The sequence below is a fragment of the Nomia melanderi genome, chromosome 9, assembly GCF_051020985.1.
Source record: "Nomia melanderi isolate GNS246 chromosome 9, iyNomMela1, whole genome shotgun sequence".
NCBI lineage: Eukaryota > Metazoa > Arthropoda > Insecta > Hymenoptera > Halictidae > Nomia > Nomia melanderi.
The window spans coordinates 12900945-12924602 of record NC_135007.1 but is presented as its reverse complement, the minus strand read 5'-3'; the positions used below and the strand labels follow the sequence as shown (position 1 = coordinate 12924602).

At 32.6% G+C, this 23658-nt stretch overlaps 4 protein-coding genes across 7 annotated transcripts; 1 reads left to right on the top strand and 3 right to left on the bottom strand.

The window, feature by feature from the left end:
• Positions 1-721: 721 nt before the first annotated feature.
• LOC116427302 (protein TAPT1 homolog) lies at positions 722-4299 on the bottom strand. The gene is made up of 7 exons (XM_031977479.2): positions 3625-4299; positions 3170-3324; positions 2913-3010; positions 2446-2777; positions 2230-2327; positions 1934-2149; positions 722-1838 (listed from the first exon to the last, which is right to left on the bottom strand). Exons 1-7 carry the CDS (start codon positions 3758-3760, stop codon positions 1320-1322), a joined length of 1554 nt encoding a protein of 517 aa, XP_031833339.1. The 5' UTR covers positions 3761-4299; the 3' UTR covers positions 722-1319.
• Positions 4300-4544: 245 nt separating this feature from the next.
• On the bottom strand, positions 4545-13146 carry retm (real-time). Of its 2 annotated transcripts, XM_076371146.1 has the most exons (16): positions 13025-13146; positions 9548-9697; positions 9241-9372; positions 8958-9086; positions 8777-8880; positions 8619-8695; positions 8166-8468; positions 7845-7933; positions 7631-7768; positions 7262-7382; positions 7041-7165; positions 6697-6765; positions 5490-5739; positions 5257-5372; positions 4981-5123; positions 4545-4902 (listed from the first exon to the last, which is right to left on the bottom strand). In XM_076371146.1, exons 1-16 carry the CDS (start codon positions 13085-13087, stop codon positions 4833-4835), a joined length of 2079 nt encoding a protein of 692 aa, XP_076227261.1. In that variant the 5' UTR covers positions 13088-13146; the 3' UTR covers positions 4545-4832. The 2 variants fall into 2 exon arrangements, with proteins under 2 accessions (XP_076227261.1, XP_031833337.1); XM_031977477.2 differs by lacking the exon at positions 6697-6765.
• Positions 13147-13383: 237 nt separating this feature from the next.
• Positions 13384-15708, top strand: LOC116427304 (calcium and integrin-binding protein 1). Its single transcript, XM_031977482.2, has 6 exons — positions 13384-13524; positions 13797-14016; positions 14078-14112; positions 14334-14581; positions 14701-14899; positions 14976-15708. Exons 2-6 carry the CDS (start codon positions 13966-13968, stop codon positions 14995-14997), a joined length of 555 nt encoding a protein of 184 aa, XP_031833342.2. The 5' UTR covers positions 13384-13524; positions 13797-13965; the 3' UTR covers positions 14998-15708.
• A 106-nt stretch (positions 15709-15814) lies between these two features.
• LOC116427303 (uncharacterized) lies at positions 15815-22272 on the bottom strand. 3 transcript variants are annotated; one of them, XM_031977480.2, is made up of 4 exons: positions 22030-22272; positions 19999-20133; positions 17965-18272; positions 15815-17138 (listed from the first exon to the last, which is right to left on the bottom strand). In XM_031977480.2, the coding sequence occupies exons 1-4, from the start codon at positions 22111-22113 to the stop codon at positions 16868-16870; spliced, it is 798 nt and encodes a 265-aa protein (XP_031833340.1). In that variant the 5' UTR covers positions 22114-22272; the 3' UTR covers positions 15815-16867. The 3 variants fall into 3 exon arrangements, with proteins under 3 accessions (XP_031833340.1, XP_076227262.1, XP_031833341.1); XM_076371147.1 differs by having other exon boundaries at positions 19999-20136; positions 22036-22272; XM_031977481.2 differs by having other exon boundaries at positions 22036-22272.
• Between the last annotated feature and the right edge of the window lie 1386 nt (positions 22273-23658).

Sequence of the window (23658 nt, the reverse complement as noted above, 5' to 3'; positions counted from 1 at the left end):
AAAATATTTTCACTCTGGCCAAGGATATTACAAAAAAGTAAAGATTATGCTGTCTTTGTACATAAAAGTAAATTGTTGAAGATGTAAAAAATATTTTATGTGATATAGTTAAGTGATATATCCCATATTTACAATGTATTTACATTGTATACTTTGTTAAACAAAAGAATAAAATAGACAATATTTTAACTGGGCATGCACCATGAAACATCTATATATGTATTGTATATACAGAGTAACTGAAAAAGTTTGTATAAAATTTATATCAGTGGAATTTTATTGGTACAAATAAAATTTGATTAAATTTATAGTAATAGAAAAGTTTATATAGACCTATGTTCGAAAATGTTTTATTTGAAAATTAATCATGAGGCCTAATTTTTATGTAATGTTATAATGTTAAAAATGAGTCTCTAATTTATGAAGAAACGACTAACAGTTATACTATACTTATTGTATACTTTTGTAACAAAAATCTAAAATTTCATGTTCACGAAATAACTATTATAATTATAAAGTATAATTGAACTCAAAACAATCAAAGCATCTAAAATATCGAAATATTTGTTGTTCAATAAAAATGAATAATTTCTTCTAGAGTTTTAACAGGCAAAAAACAATTCTATCAATAAATTATTATTTGCTTATTATATGGTGAATTCTACGCATGTATAGAGTACATAAATCTGTAACACAAGGTAAAATGGAAATATTAATAATGTGCAACAGAGTTTCAATTTTATAAATTAACATAAACACCAGTAGTATGCTTACAATCAATGTTTCTGAACATGGGTATATTAACTTTCTTTATTCACTCAACCTCTTTTAAATTTTATTACAACCTTTTCACTAGTATATAAATTACTTTTTCATTTTATGCACCATATACTTTTTACTTATATTTAAGCAGCATAAAAATAAAATTGAACTAGCTAAATTAAAATAGCCCCAATTACTTTAATTTATTATGGCATAGCTCAACACGTAATTACTTTAACCACACACTCCTTTGTTTTAGTAATAATTCTATAATAAAGTACAAATTTTCTATGCAACCCACAAATAATCAATATATTACTATATATCAATATATTACCAATCGGTATAGTCATAATAAAATATGCACTCGAATTCTGTCCTTTTAACAAAGGTTGCTAAAATAATTATTCCTGTAAATGTAAGATACTTATTATATCACAGTTCTGAATAGACAATACTTACATTTATACAGGTCTTTCCTGCAAAAGTGTCAGTAAGATCATTTGATTTTGCATTTAAGAATGTTTCTTTGGAAATGACGAAGACAATAATATTTACTAAATTGTTCCTTTGTTAATTTTCTCAGTATTTTCTAATATTTCTTCTGTAAGCATTGCTTCATTTAAGCAAACATTGTTTAAGCTAATTGAGCTATTAGAAAACATTGCGGTCGCTATATTTGTGCTTTTCGACTCAGGGTTACTTCCAGAGCAATCCTTTAAAGATGCAACCACAACATCGGATTCCTCTGAATGTGAGGAAATAATATCGCATGCTTTGCCAAGGATGATCAAACTGATTAGAATTCTAAAGGCTATCAAAACTAGATAAGCCAGAAGTAATAAAATGATGTTCGCTGCCTTTGGGGAAGGCGTGATTGTCGTAGAAAGTACCCTTCCTATTGCAACACCTAGGGGAAGAGGAATAAAACCCATTCTGCGAGCTACCAAGTCTGAGGGATCAGAAAATGCAGTTTCTTGACGAGGTTGAGCCATGTCGTAAGCTAAGCTTATTGTATAGTCCCTGTATACAGTGGAAGGAAGTTCGTTGAAACGAGTTATAAACGCGTGTTTTACCTGAAATATTAGAAAATAATAGATCAGTTATTCGTATATTGAACAAACTACTTGAGACATAAATGTTCTAAAATTGTGAAGATATTGATGCATACCCAATCAACAAGAACTTCTGCTAACAGTAACATAATACAATCTGGTAAGAGTACTGCAAGACGTTCTGATTTCCAAGCATACTCTTTCAATGTTTGAAGAGTAACAGCAAAAAGAAGCATCATTAAATGAAAACGTTCTCTTATATCCGCGCAAGATAGTTGAAATAGATTATTCTTATCGAATTTTTTAAAGACAGAACCTTTTAATTCAACGAACTGAAATAAAGGGTGTATATTATGTAAATTATATATTGTACAAAAATTTTATGAAATATTTACTACTAACAGTTACTTACATTATTTGACATCATTATAGTAAGTAGTGCTTTATTGCTGCTGTTAATTGCTACATTAAGAGTGGTTGCTTGGAAGAGCACCAATATGCTATGCAATACTATAGAAACAATGTTTAGGAAAATTAACTATAGAAAGTGTAACATTTTATTAACTGTAATAAACCACGAATGTGTAAAAATAACTGGCAAAGTTCTTTGTACATATATAAAGGATACAAACATAAGTAACAGCAAACAGTAAATGTGGTAGAGTACCCAAATGTTGAGATCCTGTTTGCGTTTTTGATCCAGGCTCTGTAGCAGTCCATAAAAGAGCATCTATTGTATCCTGACCAAAGGCACTAAACAATCGGTCACCAACTTCCAGCATGTTATAAAATATATATAATTTTATTACTGATTGACTCTTTACTAAATGATACATCATGGAAGTATCAACTTTCCAAGTAACTACCCAACAGCAAATTACTAGAAACCCTTTTAAAAGATCGCAAATCTCTGCTGGTCTCAGACGTCTCTCTCCAACTCTTAAATTATCTCTTTTCTTGCTAGATTTAAAATAATTTTGTTTTACACAGGTTTATTTGAAAACAAACTTGTTGTCCATTAATTTCATTATTTTTGAAATTTATTATTATAGATATAATTCATTTTTAATAATGTATAACATGTCGTAAACTTACCCAAAGCATTGCCATAGAAGTCTTGTGATTACCGTCCATAAGGCCATTGTAAATCGTAATGGTAAAAATGTGTAAACAAACAAAAAGGAGTCTGCACACTGTAGAAGAAAATATAAATCATTTTTCACACTAATAACTACACTCAAGTATATTAATTAATACAAAATAATATGTAGTATCAAACTTGAGACAATACGGAATGTCAATAAGAATTTGAATATAGAATGAGAAATTGATGTTTAAGATATTATTCTTACTTGTAGAAATCCATAGGCCATAAATTTTTCAACTTCTCTAGGAATTTTCATGAAAGAATAAATTTTTTCCCTCCTTGCAGAAAATCTTTCCTCGTCATATTCCAATTGATATCCTCGTGTTAATTCAGTTTGCAAAAATTGTATAAGAGGTACGCCTGAAAATATAATGGAAATACTAAAATTAAATTGAAATTGAAAAATGTTGGAAGGAAAGAAAAGATTTTAAATATGAAAGAAGAACACAGAGAAGTATGTACATAACAATTAATCATATATATAATAAAAACAATAAATATATTAGTAAATTTACATATAGCATTACAAATTAATAATAGCTGAAGATTATCCATTACTTTCTTTAAATAATGACAATCGCATAAAAATATATTTACGATCTTGTACTTAATTGATAAATTGGTAATACTTGTACTGTCAATAATGAAGAAACTTGTTACCTTGTTTCTTTCGTTGATGTTTTCCAATATGCAACTTGCTTTTCACATCTTCAATCTTATTTTTAACAGACTGTTTTGTTTTTAATTCTGTATACTTTTTTTCGCTGTAATTTTGCCAATTTTCATTAGTACTCATTGTTACTGTTTATTCCTCTTGTCACCACATAACATCAACTTCGTTGTTTCATCAATATCAATTTTATTTTTTCTTCTTGCATGAAAATAATTTTTATTATTTAAATTTTATTCTTCATTTGTATCTCGGAGTTTTTTACTGTGTAAGTATTTAATTCATGATGCACACTATGAACTGTCATGTAACCTAACCATAGAAAGTATGAAGTACAATTTTGCCCGGTCTATGAATAAATACATTGATGGTCAAAATATTGTTCAACAAGCCAAGAGTCATTAGTCAAAGTGAGAGGCCTCTCTTGTGCCACATTCAATGAATACGCCCCTGAATAAAATTCCGTATTTCTCCTATAATTTCACCTTTTGACGACCTCCTTAGTGTCTCATTTTTATCTCTACCATTTTGTGATTCTACTCGGCAGGTATTCGAGAGAGAGAGAAATAGTAATGTACGTTAGCCAATGAGGACAAAAAACAAAATAGCCTCTACTATTCTCGAGTGTCATGTTGAATCTTCCGAGTTCACGAAGTTTCAAAGCAGGAGGGGAACATTAGATATACATTGATATCAAATATCGAAGATCGACATTCCTATCTATATCTAAATATTTCATGGTCTTAGTTGCAGTGCAAAAGGCAAAAAATCACTGTACTGTTATTTGAATTTAAAGGTACACTGAAAATTATATAATTATTATCATATATCTCGAATCTCTTTTGTAAAACAAACTACACAAGTTGTATAAAAATACAATGGAAAACGAAAGAAATGCAGACAATTTATCAGCATAGCTAGTTACTATATTTTTTCAAAACATTCTTTGTAAATTTAACATGTTTTTATTTTACATTTATCTTTTAATTTAAAATATCGTGCTTTCTACTTACAATATTAAGAGTGATATGCTTGACGCAAATATAGAATTGAGACTAAAATCTAAAAATTTAAATAACCTACAGTGAATTGTAATTTGAAATCATTCACAAATAAATTATTAAATTTATCACAAACAAAACACTATGTTTCCCTTTTCGTGATTCGTCGACTAATGCCATGTCGTATGTACAGCACGTCATCTGGATAAAGCCGAACTTGCTTCTGACTTTCCACTTATTGCAGATTGTAAACTCATCATTGATCCTCTAAGGAATTGAGAAAAACGAAAGTAATTATATTTATTGAAAAAAATCATTGTATGTTTTACATAAATATATGAATACCTGTAATGAACTGATGGCAATGTCTCATAAAAGTACATCAATTGCGCTTTATGACCACTAATGGATGGTAAAAATTCTCCTAACTCGTCTTGATTATACCACTGCAATACATATATTCCTGCCCCTTGCATTATATGAGATCCCTATGACAGAATGTATTAGAATATAGTACATTTTCGGTCCACTTCTATTCCTAGTGTTATCGTTTGATAGAGGGACAGTATCAAAGCATAACAATAGAACACAAAATAAATACTTCTATATATAAACAATTACTTGGATACTTTCACCATCATGGCAAACAATGCTGGGTTGTACTTTAACAAAGTGTCCTTTAACTTCTTCCGTTTCTATGTCTTCAGAGGCTTCATTCACTAGAAACTCTGATGAACCTGTAGAGATAGGACACTAAATTATTGAAAACAGAAATTTATTTATGCTATTTAGTTGCAAATTATTCATAATAATGAATTTATAATTCAAAATAGATTATTTTTGCATATAGATACCTGAAGAAGCTACATGCTTAGTATCATCATTAGCTTGATATAATACAGTAAATATCACACTATGCCGCATTACATCGAAGTCCCAAGTTAAAACTGACCCTGGATCATTGGAATGTATTACTATGCGGTGTATTTGTCCTCGACTTAGACTGATGGAATGGTATAAGCTTTGCTCTTGTTCATTGGAGGTGTTCTCTAAATCCATTTTATAAAGATGTTTTGGTACAAGTCCTCCTTCGTTAATATATACCTAATAGTTAAAAAAAAATATTGTTACATTCATGACAGAAGAATACAACATTGGAGGAATAATATAAATAATATATATATAATTTTCGAGTAGTCGTGCTGGTGAATTTTCCAGTCACATAGCATATTTGCCTCCATCGGTAAACACTATATGATATATTGACATATACAGTGTTATTATGTTATTATATATACTACTCTGACTATTAAATAACCGAATTAAAATTATAACAGTTTAAAGACGCCCTTCTTTAAAATATCCTCAGCCCCTATCTGTATACTGCTACACATACATCTTCCACTTTTCAATATACTGTTGGAGGTGACCCTTTGTTAAGATGCTCAGTCAATTTCTTGTTTCCCTTTATTTCTTAGACAGAATGAAAGTCGATTTTCTTTCATGAGCTTACCAGCTTTAGGGAACAAAATCACAGACTACCAAATCTGGCAAATACTCTATTATTGTACCACTCCGGTTATTTAATTATTATTTAACAGAGTAGTATAGTAGAAAATATCCTCTGTATTCTTATAGCATGTTGATATAAACTAATGTACCACTGTGATGTCAGTGCTGTGGTGCTGACCGCAAAGTGTTAAAGAGGCAGTGTTAAAGATACTGTAGAAAAATTATATATGCAGCAGTAGTCTTTCTTTTTAATTAGAAGTGCTACACTGAATATAAAAAAATATAAAATACTTTTCGTACGTCTATAATGAATATTCATAAAACGTGGAATAATATTCGAGATTGTATGACATCCAATGCTTCCATAACTTTTAAATATTATATGATCTATGTAAATTGATTTTACTATTTTATTGTAAAATACTTAGCAGGGTACGTATTTACTATTTTACTCAAATTTCTATTGATTTTTTTTGTCACAAAACGAAACAAAACACATAATGTCACTACAGTTTTCAACATATATAAAACAAACATAAAAATTCTTACGTCAGTAGCGGTTGCGTCGAAAATATAAAATCTTCGAGGTACCATACCATAAACCTCGTAGATATTGTCCTATTCGTTAAAATACATTATTGTTCAACATACAGTTTAATCTGTGTAACAGTATACGTATATTTCTACTTGATAAGAGAAATAAAATGTAAAATTATTCTTAAAAATATACGTATTCATCTACTTCTCGATTAAAGAAGATAAAGAATATTTCATTTAGAAAAAATTGTACAATAAAAAAGACATTTTTCGTTAGTGCTAAAATTACAGGATTTACGATAGTGAGATTATAATCTGCATATTAATGACACGTTGCTAATAGTAATTGTGCTTACCTCACACGAGCCTCCCAAGAAGTCAGGTATAATTTCGGGGCTAATATATTCCGTAAGACTGCCCGGTCCTTCCTCTGGATAATTGGTGCCACAATAAAATATAAATTTCTTCCTAGTATTTTCATCTGTACAATAAAATGATACAGATTAAGATGCGTTTAACAAAATTTAATACACATTAAATATTGTCTATGACTTTAAAAGACTTAATAGATTTTTACTTATAAATGTACTAATGAGTGTCCATAGAATAGGAAAACATCTAGGAGCTCTCATGAAAAGTACTCTTCCCATAGTTTCCGGGTAATTTATTTCAACAATTTCAATAATACGTAGCAATGCCTGAAAATGATTATTATACACAATTTCTTATTTCCACAAAATCTCCATGGATAAATAGCTTACATGGTTAAAAATTAGCACCATTTCTAAAATATATGATAGATCTTGTGCAACTGAACAATGTCATATTTATATTTTACCTAATGTTTTTAAAAATTTTACTATAGACTTGGATTTTAGGACTTATTCCGATGTTGCACACAGCAGCAAGGATATGATATCATACATGTTTCTAATATAATTTATACCTTGATGCCAGGTCTCCATAAATGACGCATATTTAGGCCTTCCAGATCTAACAGTAAAGACCATTCAGAAATTGGGTGACCAGAAGAGGTAGTTGCTTCTTCCATAAGAACAAGGCCTTCTTCACAAACATGAAGTGCCTATGAATGTTATAAATACAAATTATTAAATGGCTTAAAACCATCAGGCAGTATAAATTATGAAAATTCAACTTACTAATAATAATAAATCATCTTCTCCGATAGATTTTAATAAACCCTTTACATCCATTTGACCCACTCTTAAAATATATAAAGGTCGTCCATCTAGAAATCAGTGATTACAAAATGCATTTGAGTTCGAAATTGACATCCTTTACATCTAAGATATTAACACAGTGATATTTCAATGATCATATATGATCACAGATGATTACCGATAAGAATATAATCTACATTGATTGTATCATACAATATTCTATAGTTTTATGCTTATAAAAGTAAAAATAATATTGTGAGATTTGAGTTAATGAAGAAGTAACAACAGCTCTCTCAATACCTTTGTCAAAATGATGCCAACCACCAGGAAAGTAATCTTTCACTACCTGTGGCAGCTCATATTCTTCAAGAAGTTTGTCAATTTGATGCTTCTTTCGCCAATGTAACGATTGTGTCAACATATCTTTTGCCTTATCAACTGAAAATTCCGTTGCTCTCAAAAACCTTAAAAGCGTTGCATCACCAGGTACAGAGCTTCCCCTCAACTCTTTTATACTTTGCGATAATTGAACGAGTTTGCTTTCTTGAATCATATCAAGCTTTCCTAAATATCTTTCTATATAATCTGAAGAAAGTTGCATTCCTAGAATATAAATAGAAAATTATAAACGTTCTAGATAAATTCAACTTTATATTCAAGTAACGAGTAACCGCGCACAAATAAGCGTTGTGGTTCATGCACAATTACAAATTACTAAATGATTCATGCATCAATATGTTACAGAATACATGCCTCTGGTTTGTAGCTTCTCTGTATACGAATAAGTGTCGCTTCCACTGTGAGATGCTTGAGTTTCAACAACATTATCCCTGCACATAAAGGATAATGATCAGTTATCACATGATCACTAGAAATATTATTTTTCTACAATTTTAGAACTTATCACTTACTCATCTTCCTTCAGAGAATCTTGATCTGGATTCTTCCATGGAGCTACATACACTATACCCTCCTGTTTCAGTTCATTTATAAAATATTCTATTATCTCTTTGCCCTGGAATAAACGATTAAATCATACAAACTCAAATTTGTTTATGAGGTACTATGTACTACATGTTACCAGCATGATACCTTCGCAATATTTTGAGCATACTGTTTCATCGCCAACTTCTCCATTGAATTCTCGAATCCAAAAAAATTCTTTATATCTAAACTTGCAGTTTGCTCGAAACATGTCCAATCTTGATTTTCGGGATGAACCTGCGAACAATTCAAATTCATTAAGGGCATTACAAGCGACCTAACATGTTAGTTGTAACAGACTGTGATCAATAGTGATCTGTATCATTTATTTGTATTTCTTTATCGTCGATCGTAATATATAAATCTAATTTTTATCGGCTATCGCGCTTACAAAATATCTGCATTTTTCAATGACCGTGACCCTTGCGGAAAAGCTCTCGTTGTACGCTTCTATTTCCAAGATACAGTTTTCTCTATCCAAAACATTCTTCTGAATAAAGTATACAAAATCTACTCCGATTATCTGTAAAAATGGACAAAATTAATTGGAGGAATGAAATAACAGATAGGACCGGATCGTTTCAAACGAATTTGAACCGAGCAAAGTAAGCGTTACTGCGAGAACAAAAAAATTAGAAATAAAAATAGAAACATTACTGTTCCACTTTACAGATCAACCTTTCGTTGCCGATACACACCTTTTTCAAAATATACGGCGCGTCGACATTGAGTTTGCATCTTCGTTCCGTTATCCGAACCGCGCCGTTCTTACTCTCCTCATCTGAAACTATTTCGCAACCAACAAAGACAGGAATTTGAGGGCATGTCGGAAACCTACGTTCATATGCCTATAAACAAAATCAAAATTTGTAAAGAATTCGTCGGTTTCAATGATAGTCGCAGAACTTAAATAAAGAATGTTCAAAACAATTAGGAAAAACGCTTGCCTCCCACAGTTACGTAGAGTATGATCCCAATAGAATTATAAATCGCACGAAGAAAATGATGGGAGTTAAATATAATGAAACGGTCGAAATTATTTCTATATTATTATTAAAAATGGACGAAGCATGTTTTACGTATACAAGATGATTCGATCGAAACTTGGCATTTGCATGGAGAACATTTGAAAATGTTCTATATATCTTCTCTTGAATAATTTCAAATTTTATCGGTTTGTTTTTTATAAAAATAGGAAAAAAATAGATGTCTGCGCGTGATGTCTTTTAGCAAATTATATAACGGAGGGCGCATAACTTGTTTGGGGAACGAGCAATCGAGTATTTAACGAAACGCTAGTTTGCTTAATTCTCTTTATTGCTAACTGAAACTAATATATACACAAGGTTTAATAATATTAATTGTTTAATTACTAGCATTTATTCTAGCTTCTATCAAGCCTATTGGTGGTATCTAATCTCGTTGTTAAGCTCGTTCGTTTTGTAATTACAATAAATCAAATCTGGACCCTAGAATTCTACATATTAAAACTAATGGAACTATTTACTATCTAGCCATTAATTAGATAAGTATGACTATTGAATATTGATCGTGCCAACAGTTGACAATGATTCAGGACTTAATGCAGAAGACCAGCTTCAGCTGTTCGGTTCGTTGTTCTGCAAATAATCGGTAAACACGATTCAGTAATGCTTCATTATTCTTGATTAGTTAAATTTGTAAACGATGATCGCTCGATCCCCGTTTCACATTTTCCACGGAATTTTGGTTTCTTCAGGTCCGGTGCTAGTATTCACCTAGGAGGACACTTCTGGGCCAGGATTGTTTTATCATTTTTATCATAGACATTTTATGAATCTAGGTAATCCTTTTCCAGAAGTCTTTGGATGCTTTGGATGAACTTTGGTATCCTTGATCCTTTGAATTGTTTCAATAGGATTATATCATAATGATTTTTATACAAATATTGTACTGCATGATCTTTCTTCATTGCAAGCAGTTGGATTCTGGTAATGAGATCATTCTCATCTTTTTGCTGTTTGTATTATGTCACACATGAAAGGTATAGAAGTACTCTTTCTTTTCTCTTTTTGGTAATAAACATGGTGCATGGTTAATATTGATGCTTTATAACTGTCTCAGAATACAATTAGACACATTGAAGTTTAAAAGACATGTTCGTTTCATCCCTTATTACAAGACTCATTCAGAATTTTGATAAAATTCATTTAACAATTAGTGAATCATGATACGTGAGGAAATACAGTAATCAATTATTGGTAAGCTTAATATGTAATGTTACAAGTCTTAACATATGATGTAAGCAATACATGTTTACAGGGAAAAAATTTATTTAAATAGTAAGGTGTTTGTTTAGGTCAATGTCTTTTTTGAGTTCTAAATGCTGAAATAGTCAATGGCAGATCATAAAAAGAACAAAATAAATGAATAAGGAGCCTTAGTTATGTATTATTAGGTGAAAAGTTATGCATCATTGAATAATTTATATGATATTTGGCATATGGAAATATCAAGGAGATTTAGTAGCCACCAAGTATTATTCTTAAAAGAACTCATGTGTATGTATGTGAATATATTTCACAGCTGTTCATTTCTGGACCTACCTCTATTATGTAAGGTCATACAAGGTTTTTGGATCTGGAAATGGTATTTATTGAACTTTAATTACATTTATTTTAATGTTTTCTATATGTAATATGATTGCTTAATTATCTCAGCTCTCTGAAATTGTAACTTTTAAGGTTTAAGTGGAATTATAATAAAAAAAAAACAGATTAAATAACCAAGGCAATCACATTATAAAATTTCTTTGTTGTACCCACTTCTCACATTAAATTTCATCTTCAAATATGGATATTCTGGGGTAATATCTTCATGTAGTACTTGCTTCACAAGATTCATATCGAGTTGTATGTCTTCCAGTGAGTATTGATGTTTGTTCAGAGATTATGCACATTTGACATTACACATAAACTTTAAAAAAATTGATATTGATAAAATACTCTTCCGGAATGTCATACAAACTATTAAATGGTGGATATCAATAAGGAATACTTGTCAAATGTTAGAAAGTATTATTTGATTGATTATATATGTTATACTGATTTATTTCTCCAGTGTATCCAATGAAAGATACAAGTTCTGTTATATGTAATTCTCTATATAAAGTAATACACCAAATGCAAAAGCAACAGTAATTTAAATCAATTGATACAGGTCTCTAATATACAACTTGATTCTTATAACTGAGATTAAATTAGCATTTGCTACAATGCTATCTTCTATTTTTGTTCAATTTGTCTTTAGTATAAATTGCACAACTTTCCAAAGTAGACGATATGTTTTCCAATCTGCAAAAAGTATAGTCTATGAGTTAAGAAATCAATCTATGCATTATTCAAAATATAAATGAAATATTCCTAAAATTCCTCCAACGTGTTCTTAATATTACAAACATAATAAAAGCTATAAACTGCTCCCAATTACAAAATGTTCGTAAGTTAAAAGAAGTAAAATGTTAAAAGTAAAATACTGAAAGTAAATGTAATTAAAATAATATTATAATTTTTATCTGTTTATAACCATGTTTGATTTTATGAAATTTTTATTGTTTCATTAAGTCAATTATGCATAGTGAGGGACACATGAGTCTGTTAAAATAATTAAGTAATTTTCAAATCTCCTTGATGTATGTAAAAAAATGCATTCCATACATGAGAGAACCTACGCTTGGGACTCATTTGCTATGACCTATAGATGTACCCACATAATTCTGTTAAACTTTGTGATAAATATGATTTTTATGACATATGCACATTGCAAAAGTATTTGTAGCTAACAGGATTAATAAGTATTATAACTAAAAGCTTAATGTCACTAATATTTTTAAGTATTTATGTCACAAGTTTGATATATTATTATATGATAAATACAGTCAGTTTTCATATAATTAGGACTTTGTACGTCTATGCTGCTTCCAAAATTATAAAAAAGTATAAATATAAAATAATTAAATTTATGCTCTCTACAATTCCAATTACAAGGTTTCCAGCAATACGAATTTGTTTAATCATGTGTACGTTTAACTACACATAAATAATAGGAAGATGAATATTGAAACAAAATTCAAGTAAAAATAAAGGTGCATGTCAAATATTATTATTAAAATAAGAAAATAACATGAACAAACGCACCATCATGACAAGTGGAAACGGATGTTTATACACCCGAACAGGTGACTTATATTGTTGAACCATAGCAAAATATATTCCTCGTACAAATCGGCCGCTAACCTAGATTCCAGCGTGTTCAGGAACTAAAACAATATAATTTAATTGACTAAAATGTACTAAACGAATTGATAATTGACCTACGAATAAACAAAATTCATAGATTACCATAAGCCAATTGTTAATATGCGTTTTATCGTATTCAGTGTTTGTGTCACTACACTTAGAGACGGTCAGTGAATATTTTAACACGAAATTCTTGAAGGTTACGTGAATTCTTGAATGAAACTTCGTATAATTGGTTTTATGCACTGTACTATGCACTAATTTAGAATTTTACTTAAATGTCATCTATTAAACTATGGTTATAAATATTATCTTCTTATAGATGCCGTTACAAGTCAAGTTTTTATGGTGGATACATATTATTCGGCACTTTAGTAAGATAAAGATAAAGATAAAATGTAAGCGCGCCTTTAATAAAATTTCTTCGATTATTGCATGAATATAATATAAAAAATAATCAAGAACTACAAATAAATATCATTATAAATGCTTTTTCAAACATATATTTATTTCTTTCTTACTACAGTAAAAATTGTTTTTGCATGTGAAGTAGTTATATTTATTATTCGAAAATTATTTACATTTTCATACATGTTTCTGTGTAATTTTTTATACGTAAATTATTACAAGCAAAAAGAATACCAATAAATATTTATAAACTTGTTCACAGATGTTATCTAAATTTTATCTGCAGATAGTAGATACATCTGACATTATCGATTTCGTTAAGCGCGAAACCAAGAATATCGTTTATGATATAAATGTCATGTTTTTAAAGAAAATATCATGGTGTCATAAAGTAATTTCAAAATTGTAAAATAATACTCAGAGTAACAAAAATGGGTATAGGTAAAAGTCAATTTACTGAAGAAGAACTTCAAGATTATCAGGTATTTAATACAATTGTAAATATTTTATATGAATTTTGTTTAAAATTGTTTAACGTTACAGGATTTGACCTATTTCACGAAAAAAGAAGTTTTGCAGTGAGTATCTTTACAAATTTCTAATTTTTAATATGTAAATAATGTAACTGAAATAGAAATATTATGTTTCATGTAATTTTTATTTCATCTTTTATTGGATATAAATACTTTTATAATTTTATGTAAAGAGGATAAAGGAATTAGAAACGAACCAAAAAATAGAATGATTTTAATATTATATTAAGTAGCATTACTACAAAAATGATTTTTATTTGACATAGTGCACATCATAAGTTTAAGGCCCTTGCTCCAGAAAAAGTTGGCCACAATAGAAATGCCAAACTTCCAATGTCAAAAGTCTTACAGTATCCTGAATTAAAAGTAAATCCTTTCGGAGATAGGATTTGCAAAGTCTTTAGTTCTAGTCAAGACGGAGATTGTACCTTTGAAGATTTTTTGGATATGATGTCAGTATTTAGTGATGCAGCTCCAAAAGCAGTTAAGGCGGAACATGCATTTAGAATATTTGGTAATGCTTAGTACTTAGCTGTATAATGTGTAATTAACTCCTTGAATTGAAGTGATAAGTCTCATTTGCACATACTTTCAGCGTGAAACATTTATTCATATAGTATATATTATATACAGATTTTGATGGTGATGATATGCTTGGTATTGGAGATTTGAGACAAGTAGTAGATAGACTTACTGCTCCTCAAAGATTAAATGAAACAGATATGCAACAAGTTCTTCAATCCATACTTGATGAAGCCGATTTGGATGATGATGGTGCATTAAGTTTTGCAGAATTTGAACATATTATAGAAAAAAGCAACGACTTCTCCAAGTAAAAATTTCAATTTCAGTATAATTTTATATGATTTAATATTATAATGAAGTATCATACATATTTATGTTTTCAGGAGTTTTTGTATACCTTTGTAAAATATGAAAACTATAAAACAATGATTCAAATGAGACTGAACTAACATTAATATAACTATTAGTGTAAAGACATTTTAATATGAGACTGGGCCTAATCATTTTTACTAGATGAAAGATGGTAAACTTGATAATTTAGGATGCACATGCCATTGGCTTTTCAGGGCCTATGAATAACAGAAACTGTAAGTTGGTTTTCCTTATTTTAAAGATACACAATTTTATGAAGAGTATCTAGATCTGTTAAGTAGACGAATTTAATTAGAATATGTAACAAATCTGTTGAGTCTAACATGTATTTTTATTATTGTAATGTTATTATACCAAAGTGTTTTGTCTATCTTATATAACTTTACAAATAGAATAGTGTAAACCTAATGAAATCCTTATTGAATTTGATGGTATATTAAATAAAATTTATATTGTAATTTAAGTTAGCTATAAGTACTAAATTTTAAGTGAAGGGACTAATGAGTAAATGAGAAGTTACAAAAATTCCATGATCTGACAGGGTTTGTAGTGTCATTATAAATATGGTGATGAATGAATTTGTTAAATTATTACATAGCATTTTCACTATACTAAGGAGAAGAATCAGAAAGTCAATTGAACAATTCTTATTGTGTAAAAGATGTACTTTTCTCTATTGTAATTATCATAAGGTTATAGTTCTTAATTAAAAAGGAACAGGGAGGTTTTGTGTATCTTGCAACAATAATAATTATTAATGTCAAACAAAAATTGTACAACATTTGTTGATATATATTTACACATTTTTTTACTTAAGTTTCTTAAGTAAAACTGTTTCTTAAGTACAGGGTGCTGCTTGTACTTCTTATATGTTAATAAAAAAAAACAGTTATAATATGATTGAATTTTGATTTCGTCATTGTTCAATTATGTACTGTCAACTTATAATATTTTCAGTCAAAAACAAAATAGATTATCTAAAAATCAATAGATATCTAGTCGTTTGTCTATTCGAGGATTGAGGAATAATTAATCTTATTGGACATGATAAGATAGTAAATATAAGGTAACATAAAAAAACATTCCAAATCATTAGGTGCATAAAATTAAACTATTAGCTCAGATCCTACAGTTCAAACGACAATCGTATATTTGTCAATAAAATTTATTGCATGTGACTTGAAATCAATCAAAGGTACGCAATACACAAAGATAAAATTTCACTAACTTCCCGATGTGTACTTACATAATTATTTTAAGTTAAACTATCAGGTGGAACTACTTCTTGAGGAGAGAACGGTCGAAAACATCGTTAAAAAGAAAATGTGCTTTACATTTAGGCAAACCGTTTTGAATAGTCGAGGCTCTCGTGAGAACGTTCTGAACACATTCAACGCTTGAACTCGGGAGATCGAGTTTTCGGATACAATAGAAAATAAAGCGGCACGAAATAGCTCGCCACGTTACGTGCAACAATCTATCAACTACATTCTTCGATTTCTAATGAAAGTTTTATTTGTATGCTTATGTGGTACACACGTTGAACAATGCTTTCTCTATTTCGTATAATGGTGTCTCTCGCACTTAACCCCTTGACCTACAATATCGTGTCAGACTCGTGACGAGAATTTCAAACTGAATTTGGGAAACCCAAGTGTTATCTTAGAAAAATATAAATTAAATATCATTTCTCTATTACCAATCGTTAACCATCGGTGTAAACATAGAATAAGCATCAGAATTTTGTCTTCTTAACAAACTATCCGTGATAGTTGTATCGATCATGGTTCATAAGAAATAAATCATAGGGCAAGGGGTTAATCTTCCTGAATGTGAAAATAAATAAATAACATTAAAGGAATTTAGTAATGAAGAACCGATCAGAAGTAGTATTATTAGCGCTTTAATTATTTTTGTTGGTATTGAGTGTAACGTCTAGAGGTTCGTCGACATTTTGCGGAGGACTAAGTTCTTGTTGAGGCAATTGGTGAAATAATGTTGAGATCGGTGTGTGCCGGGGCGGACCTTTCACGGTCAAATCCATCTCGGCCTCCTGAGGCCTGTCTCTGACGGTTAAATTCGCGTCTCTTTCCACTGGGCTGGCACATATCCTCGGCGGTGAGCCGCAACCGCATTTCAATCTGTCCGGCGACTTCTCGCAGGATAGTGAATATCTGAAACATTAATTTCACGTTTTGTTATCCGTTGAATGAATATCGCTCGAACAACAAAGGATCAGTATATAATCTTCTTCTCTAATGATTTAGCAGTGCAGTGTACAATTTAACTTCCTCCGACGAAGCTTTACAAAGATTTCAACCCAACTTCATGACGGTTTACTTCGAATTCTGCAATCCGACGTTTCATTGAATGATTACAGATTTAATTATAATCCAATTGACCGACTTCCGAAGTCTTTCATAATTATTCGAAACATAATCGAAGCCTCTCCGAGGAATTGCTAAAGAAACTGATTTACCGATATGCAGACTGTAAAGTCAGTTGAAATCTCAGTGCACTGTTAGAGTTCCTATAGAGTTCCTTTTTCCGAACGAAATTCTCAACACAGTTTCACTCATACGAATGGAGTTAACGATCGATCATACCAAGGAGTTTCCTCAATAAATTCATCCGTAAGAAACGTTAACGTTCCATTTTGTCAAGCAGAGTAAGTCAGTCAGCCAGAGATGACCCACTTTTCTCAAAGAACTATTACATCACAAATACGATTAATACCTAAGAAAAACAGATATTTATCAAAGTAAATACATATAAGAAGAATAATTAAACGAGCCTCTATGCGAGAAACAATTGAAAACATAGGTAACAATTTAAACGAGATTCGTGCTATCTTAGTGTATCAGCCTAAAACGTCATCCAGAATTTCCCGCGATAAATTACAATTTACCGCTACGAAACTCCGGTGTAATGCGAAGGTGCACAGCCCCCGGGCGCGAAGGGTCGAACAGAAATGAACAGAAAGATTCGGAATTTAGTTACCCATGCGGGGGCGGGAGGATCCTGTAATCCCTGCAAACGGACAGAGGTGGGGTAGCGGGTATTTTGTCAGTGTTGGCCGATGTCAGGGGCGGTGGGTTGCCAGCGGCGGCGGCGGTGGATGGCGGTGGTGGGGGCGGTGGTGGTGGCGGCGTCGCTGCGTCTGGACGCTCCAAGGATGCGGTTGGGGGCGGCCTTAGGAGCAACGGCGCTGCGCTCCCTAATCCCAAACATCGCATTCTCCATGCGTCCTGAAGCAACTGCAGGCGGGCCTGCTTCCGCCATTTTGCTCGCCGATTTTGAAACCAAACCTACAATCACAAAGGCTCGGCCTTTTACCGTGACCTCTCCCAAGGGACAATTTCGAAACTAATTTCTATATTACGATGAATCGAGGCTGTAACTGTAAGCCGTGTTTAATAGGAGCGTCTTCCCAATGTTTCGGTATTATCGAAGTAAGGGGTGCAAAATGCGCTGGCATCTAGGAAGATCTTGATTAACTGTCGCGTGAGCAGTAGTGTATTTTATCGAATTTAGGCAGCAGAGGGAAACTATTGCTGATCGCTGAATCGGAATACGGGCACGAGTATTGTATCAAGAACGTCTTCCTGGATACACGCCAATATCAGTGCGTCTTGGACCTTTGATGAAGCCAGTTGCAATGATGGCGAAACGTTGGGTCATTCCTATTGGACTCTGCTTACACCCGGAAGCCTCGATTTATCATAACTTTCCGAGCAGTGAAAGCACCGCATCTACTAATTTCTATATTCTCGAATCCGAAACTTTACAAGGTTCCTCTCCAAACTTCCGAAATTGGAAACCCCCGAGACTTAAAGCGCCGCGTTTGTTTAAGAGGAACATCTTGTTTAAGAACTGAAGCCAACCCTTTCGCAGAAATCTTTATCGGCTACAACGAGAAACAAAAACGTGATAATCCGTGGAAACATCTAATTCTTCTCGAGGTTTTTGTTTCTATGTTTCCTAGTCTTCAAAGCGTTTAAGAGCATCGGGGATATTAAAAATTATACAAACGAATGTTACTATATTTTTGTACAAATCTTTTATTTTCAAGGCGGAAATCGACGTAAAAATATTCTAGATGGAGATCGATAGTAATTTTGTCAGATTTTTCTAAGAGTATAACGAATTTCGGGGAAGTATAAAAATGTGTGCTAGGGTACCCAGGTACTAATGTTAGGGTTAAATACCGCAATCATGGCCTGCGCGCGTGCCGGTGTGTGCAAACAGCTATGCCGCATATCGTTTTCGTTTCAATCCGTTTTGTTTAGTATTCGTATGCTCGTCAAACTGATTGGTGGTTAATTACTTACTCTGGATTTCACATTTAACCAGCGCGAATTACCATTAACCGGATACCCGTAATTAACACCGTTAAACTGAACATGCGGCTGAATTCTAATCAACGGGATTCTTTTTTGCGATTTCAACTTCTAAGGAAAAATCGTGTAAACTTCGTAATTCTTTTATATCTGCTTAAACATTTAATTGCACAACATGCATTTGAAATACAGCTTTTCCAATAGTTCCATGAATTCTTTGGATTTCTTACGACCGACGAATGAAACGCGAAGTTAGGACACAACAGAAAGATTTTAAATTAAACAATGTTAAATTTAAAAGTTGCACTGTACAATGAAGAGTGTACTGGATGCGTACTAATAACTGGCCCATTATTTTTTTAGAAAAGACAGCTTCAGTGATTGTGCCATTGTTGTCAACATTACCACTTTACCAGAATAGCGAGTGAAATCTGGCACATCTAATGTTTGAAGGTAGAAGATAAAACAAAAGACTAATTCGTTCATTCATTCATTTCATACTTAGACAAAGAAATAGGGATTTTGCATGATATTGAAATCTATTTGAATGCACAGTGAAGTGGAGCTGTGTCTGTTCGAAAATATATTTCTTTGGAATAATATGTTACAAGAATCGCGAGTCCGACTATAAAAAGAAACATGACAGAAATTGTTATCGTGATACAGGGTGGAAGGGAAAATTATGCATATTAACCTGAACCCGGGCTTCTGAGAGTGAAATTCTGAGGGCGACTTCTTCCCTTAGGAAAACGTCTGGATAGTGTGTCTTCTGGAAGAGGGATTCCAGTTCTTGCAGCTGTTGCGGCGTAAAAGTTGTCCGATTGCGTCTCTGCTTAAACAGAATTCACGAAAATTAATTAGAGCAACCGAATGTGTCCTCGACACCAACGTAAAGCAAAGTAGAATAGTTCATTAGAATATATTTTACTATAGATACATTTATTAAAAAGAAATCTACTGTAGATAAATTTATTATGAAGAAATCTGCATGATCATTGTCATCGCGTTATAAATAAACATTTGATGTCAATTTCATGTTAATTGACACAATATTTCACGAACTTTTATTCTGTCACGTTATATTGTTTTCTTTGAAATTTTATTTTAATCGAATTGATAAATTAATATTTTATACGATAAATTACGAAAATATATATAAAAAAAAGTGATGTAGCAGTAGAAATTATTTTGGTGCAGTTTATTTGTTGCTATTTGATATTGTCATATTATCTAGTACAGTTAATAATTATGATAATACGAAGGTATCACGATGTTTGTTATTATTATTTAGTAAATTTTTTGTCATACGTTGCAGAAGGTATTTGTGAGACGATCTGATTCGTCGCGCAATTCAATCAATCAGACTAGCGGAAATTTCGTTTCGAATGATGGAAAACATGATTATCGAAGTTCCATGGAATATTAACAAAATTGTTAAATATATTTTTATTCGTTTGTTATAGAGAAATTCTCGTATTGAATCAGGCAAGTTTATCGGTTGGAAAAAGTTTTATACTTTTTTACATTATTAGCCGCTAACGTTATTACCAATACTTTCTATACACATGCAATCAGATAAAAATAAACAATGGTTTATTAATAGAATAATTGCGCTTTTCAGTAATGAGGTTGTATCATCAGATAAAATTATGATTACTATTAATTAATAATAAAATTAATCTTTGTAAATATTCTACTGAAATTTTTGCAACTTGAAAACCAAAGTTAAATAGATTGACACAGTTTAATATCGTATAAATTAAAATGAAACTGGCATCATAGTTACATAAAGTCATTAAACAAGAACACAAGAAATAGGTCGTTCTTCGTAAACGAAGACTACGTCAAGAATCTACCCAATATTTTTATATCGTTACACACAATATTACTCTAAGTTTATCTTTCAAAATTTTTCTTATTATTCACTCCCCACATAATTAATATTCCGAACGAAGAAGAACGTCTATTCAATATCACGCTTGCAATATTTTAAAAGAAGCATGCTTCGCACAACCAACTCACAACTTTACAATTAAGTAGCAAATAAACCAACATATTTTCACAAACATCTATCGTACACACATACCTACGTTAATCCAAATAAAACCACCCCACCGATTAAATTCGTCACACAATATCTTCCCACATTACCTCTTTAAACAAACAAACACTAAAAGAACCGTTAGAATTTCAAAAATTTTATTTGTTTACCAATAACAAAGTTACACAACAAACTCGTACAAATAACGTATTATCAAAACTCCACAAGATCAAAAAGAACAAGGGAAGTTATTAAACCCGGAAACTCGAATTAAGAACTTGTAAGTAAAGTAACTCAAGCCTAATACATTGCAATGTTCCTTCGCGAAACCAGCCTTTCAAAGTGAAATTCGACACAGAAAGAATTGCGATCCATTAAACTTGACTTACTCTACTAACACACAAAGTTCCATAATGTTTAGCACTTCGGGGTTCGGTAGCATCCCTTACAAGTAGAACCTCCGTACAGTTAATCAACCGATTAATTCGATGCTACGAGTAACTGCAATTTACAATCTCAAGGCTCGATACCCAAGAAGAAACGGCGGTCGGACAGGGTGCAAGCGATGCGAGGGAAAGACAGGATAACGCGCGTAACCCACTGCCACCCCCGAGTCTTCTTATCCTCGCGGAATCGCAAGTTAGCCGAGAAAGGAAAAGAAAAAGATACGAAAGGGAAACGTACACTGACCTGACGACGTCTTCCGAACATGTATTCGGTGAGCAGGTCAGCCTGAGGGCCTAGGGGTGAGAGATACGGGCCTGCCATCCCTTCGAAGCCTGTGTGCTGTATGGCGAAACTTCTGTCTTGTCCGTTTCTTCCGCGTTCCCTGTGTTTCCCTTTCTGCGTGTTAATTTTCCGTATCGTATCTGTCACCGGCGGAGACCAGGTGGTCGTTTTATCGTTCCCGATAGGACGACGCCGAGGAAACTGAAGTCTCCTTTCGCGAGTTCACCCTCGATCAGCCCCGTGTTTCGCGGCGAAACGGGGGTCGGCTGCGCGCCGTCCGATTGGCCGGGCGGTTTTAGGGGCGGCGCTACTTCCATGGAGATAAGTACACACCCCTCTTGTGGAAAATTCACTAAATCGTACCGCGCAGAATTTTTCCTCCGGAGAGGGATGGTACTTAATTTTCGGCTTTTCAAGATTTTCCCTCGCTTTCGGGAGCGCGCGCGCTCGCGCACGCACGCACGCACGCACGCACGCTTCGTAATTCTCTTACTTTGTGTTTGTTTTTTCGTTGTATACAATTTTCTTGTTTTCTGACGTAACGCTGTTGTTTTCGTTGTTTTGGGCTCCTGGAACTTTGTTTCTTCGTGTTGTCGGCTGCAGGGTTGAGCTGTGTTTCTGATGTTTATCGGATTTACTGGTAACGCGATGGTATTTTTCTGTCTCCTTTGGGACGATGCTTGCTGAGTGTTTCTAGATGGAATAGGTTTTGTTTGTTACTCGGTATACAGGTGTTTATGGATTCTGAATTTTAGATTGTTGCCTCTAACATCCTCATTGAAATTAAAATTCTGACGTTGCCTGAATTTTGACGTCCTCGCGCGAGCAATGTTTTTAAGGCTCGAGATTGTGGTAGCAAAGGTGAAACGTAATTAGGCACAATAAAATATCTGTAGTCCACGGAAGGATCCTGGACTAAGGAACTGCTACCATAGATTGTTCCATAACCGTCGTTCCTTCGGTTGAGGAACCAAAAACACAATTTTGAATCTTACCACTCGACAAGCTACAAACCCACGGTAACGCACCGAATCAGAAATAACATAACAATACCCTCAAACTGTACCGAATAAGAATCCTCGCACAAGCGAAATAAGATAAAAATCTACCAGCTCCACCAAGCTTACAAAATAAAATACCAATAACCTCGAATTTTCCTGTGCAGCTTTCCAAAACAAAAACAAAAACAATCCTCCAAGCTTCCTGGTTCCCTGAAGAAACCGAAACATCTCACACCTCCCCGGTAACATATCCATCGACGTGCTAAATAGTAAAGGACGCGGAAGAGGCATAAAAGTGTACAGCTTACTGCAAACCCGGAAGAGGAAGCAGAAGACGAAGAAAAACAAGAACCACCAGCAGCAGCAGCAGCAGCAGAAGAAGAAGAAGAAGAAGAAGAAGAAGAAGAAGAAGAAAGAAAATCGAAGAGGTAAGAAAGGAAAAAAGGTACAAGGGGTAGGGAAAAAGGGTGGAAGAAGCACGAGGACGGTGTAGGAGTAGCGTAGCGTAAGGCAGAAAGTGATGCTTGGTATTCGTATAGCGCATCAGACAGAGGCACATACCCCGAAGCCATGTAATTCATTA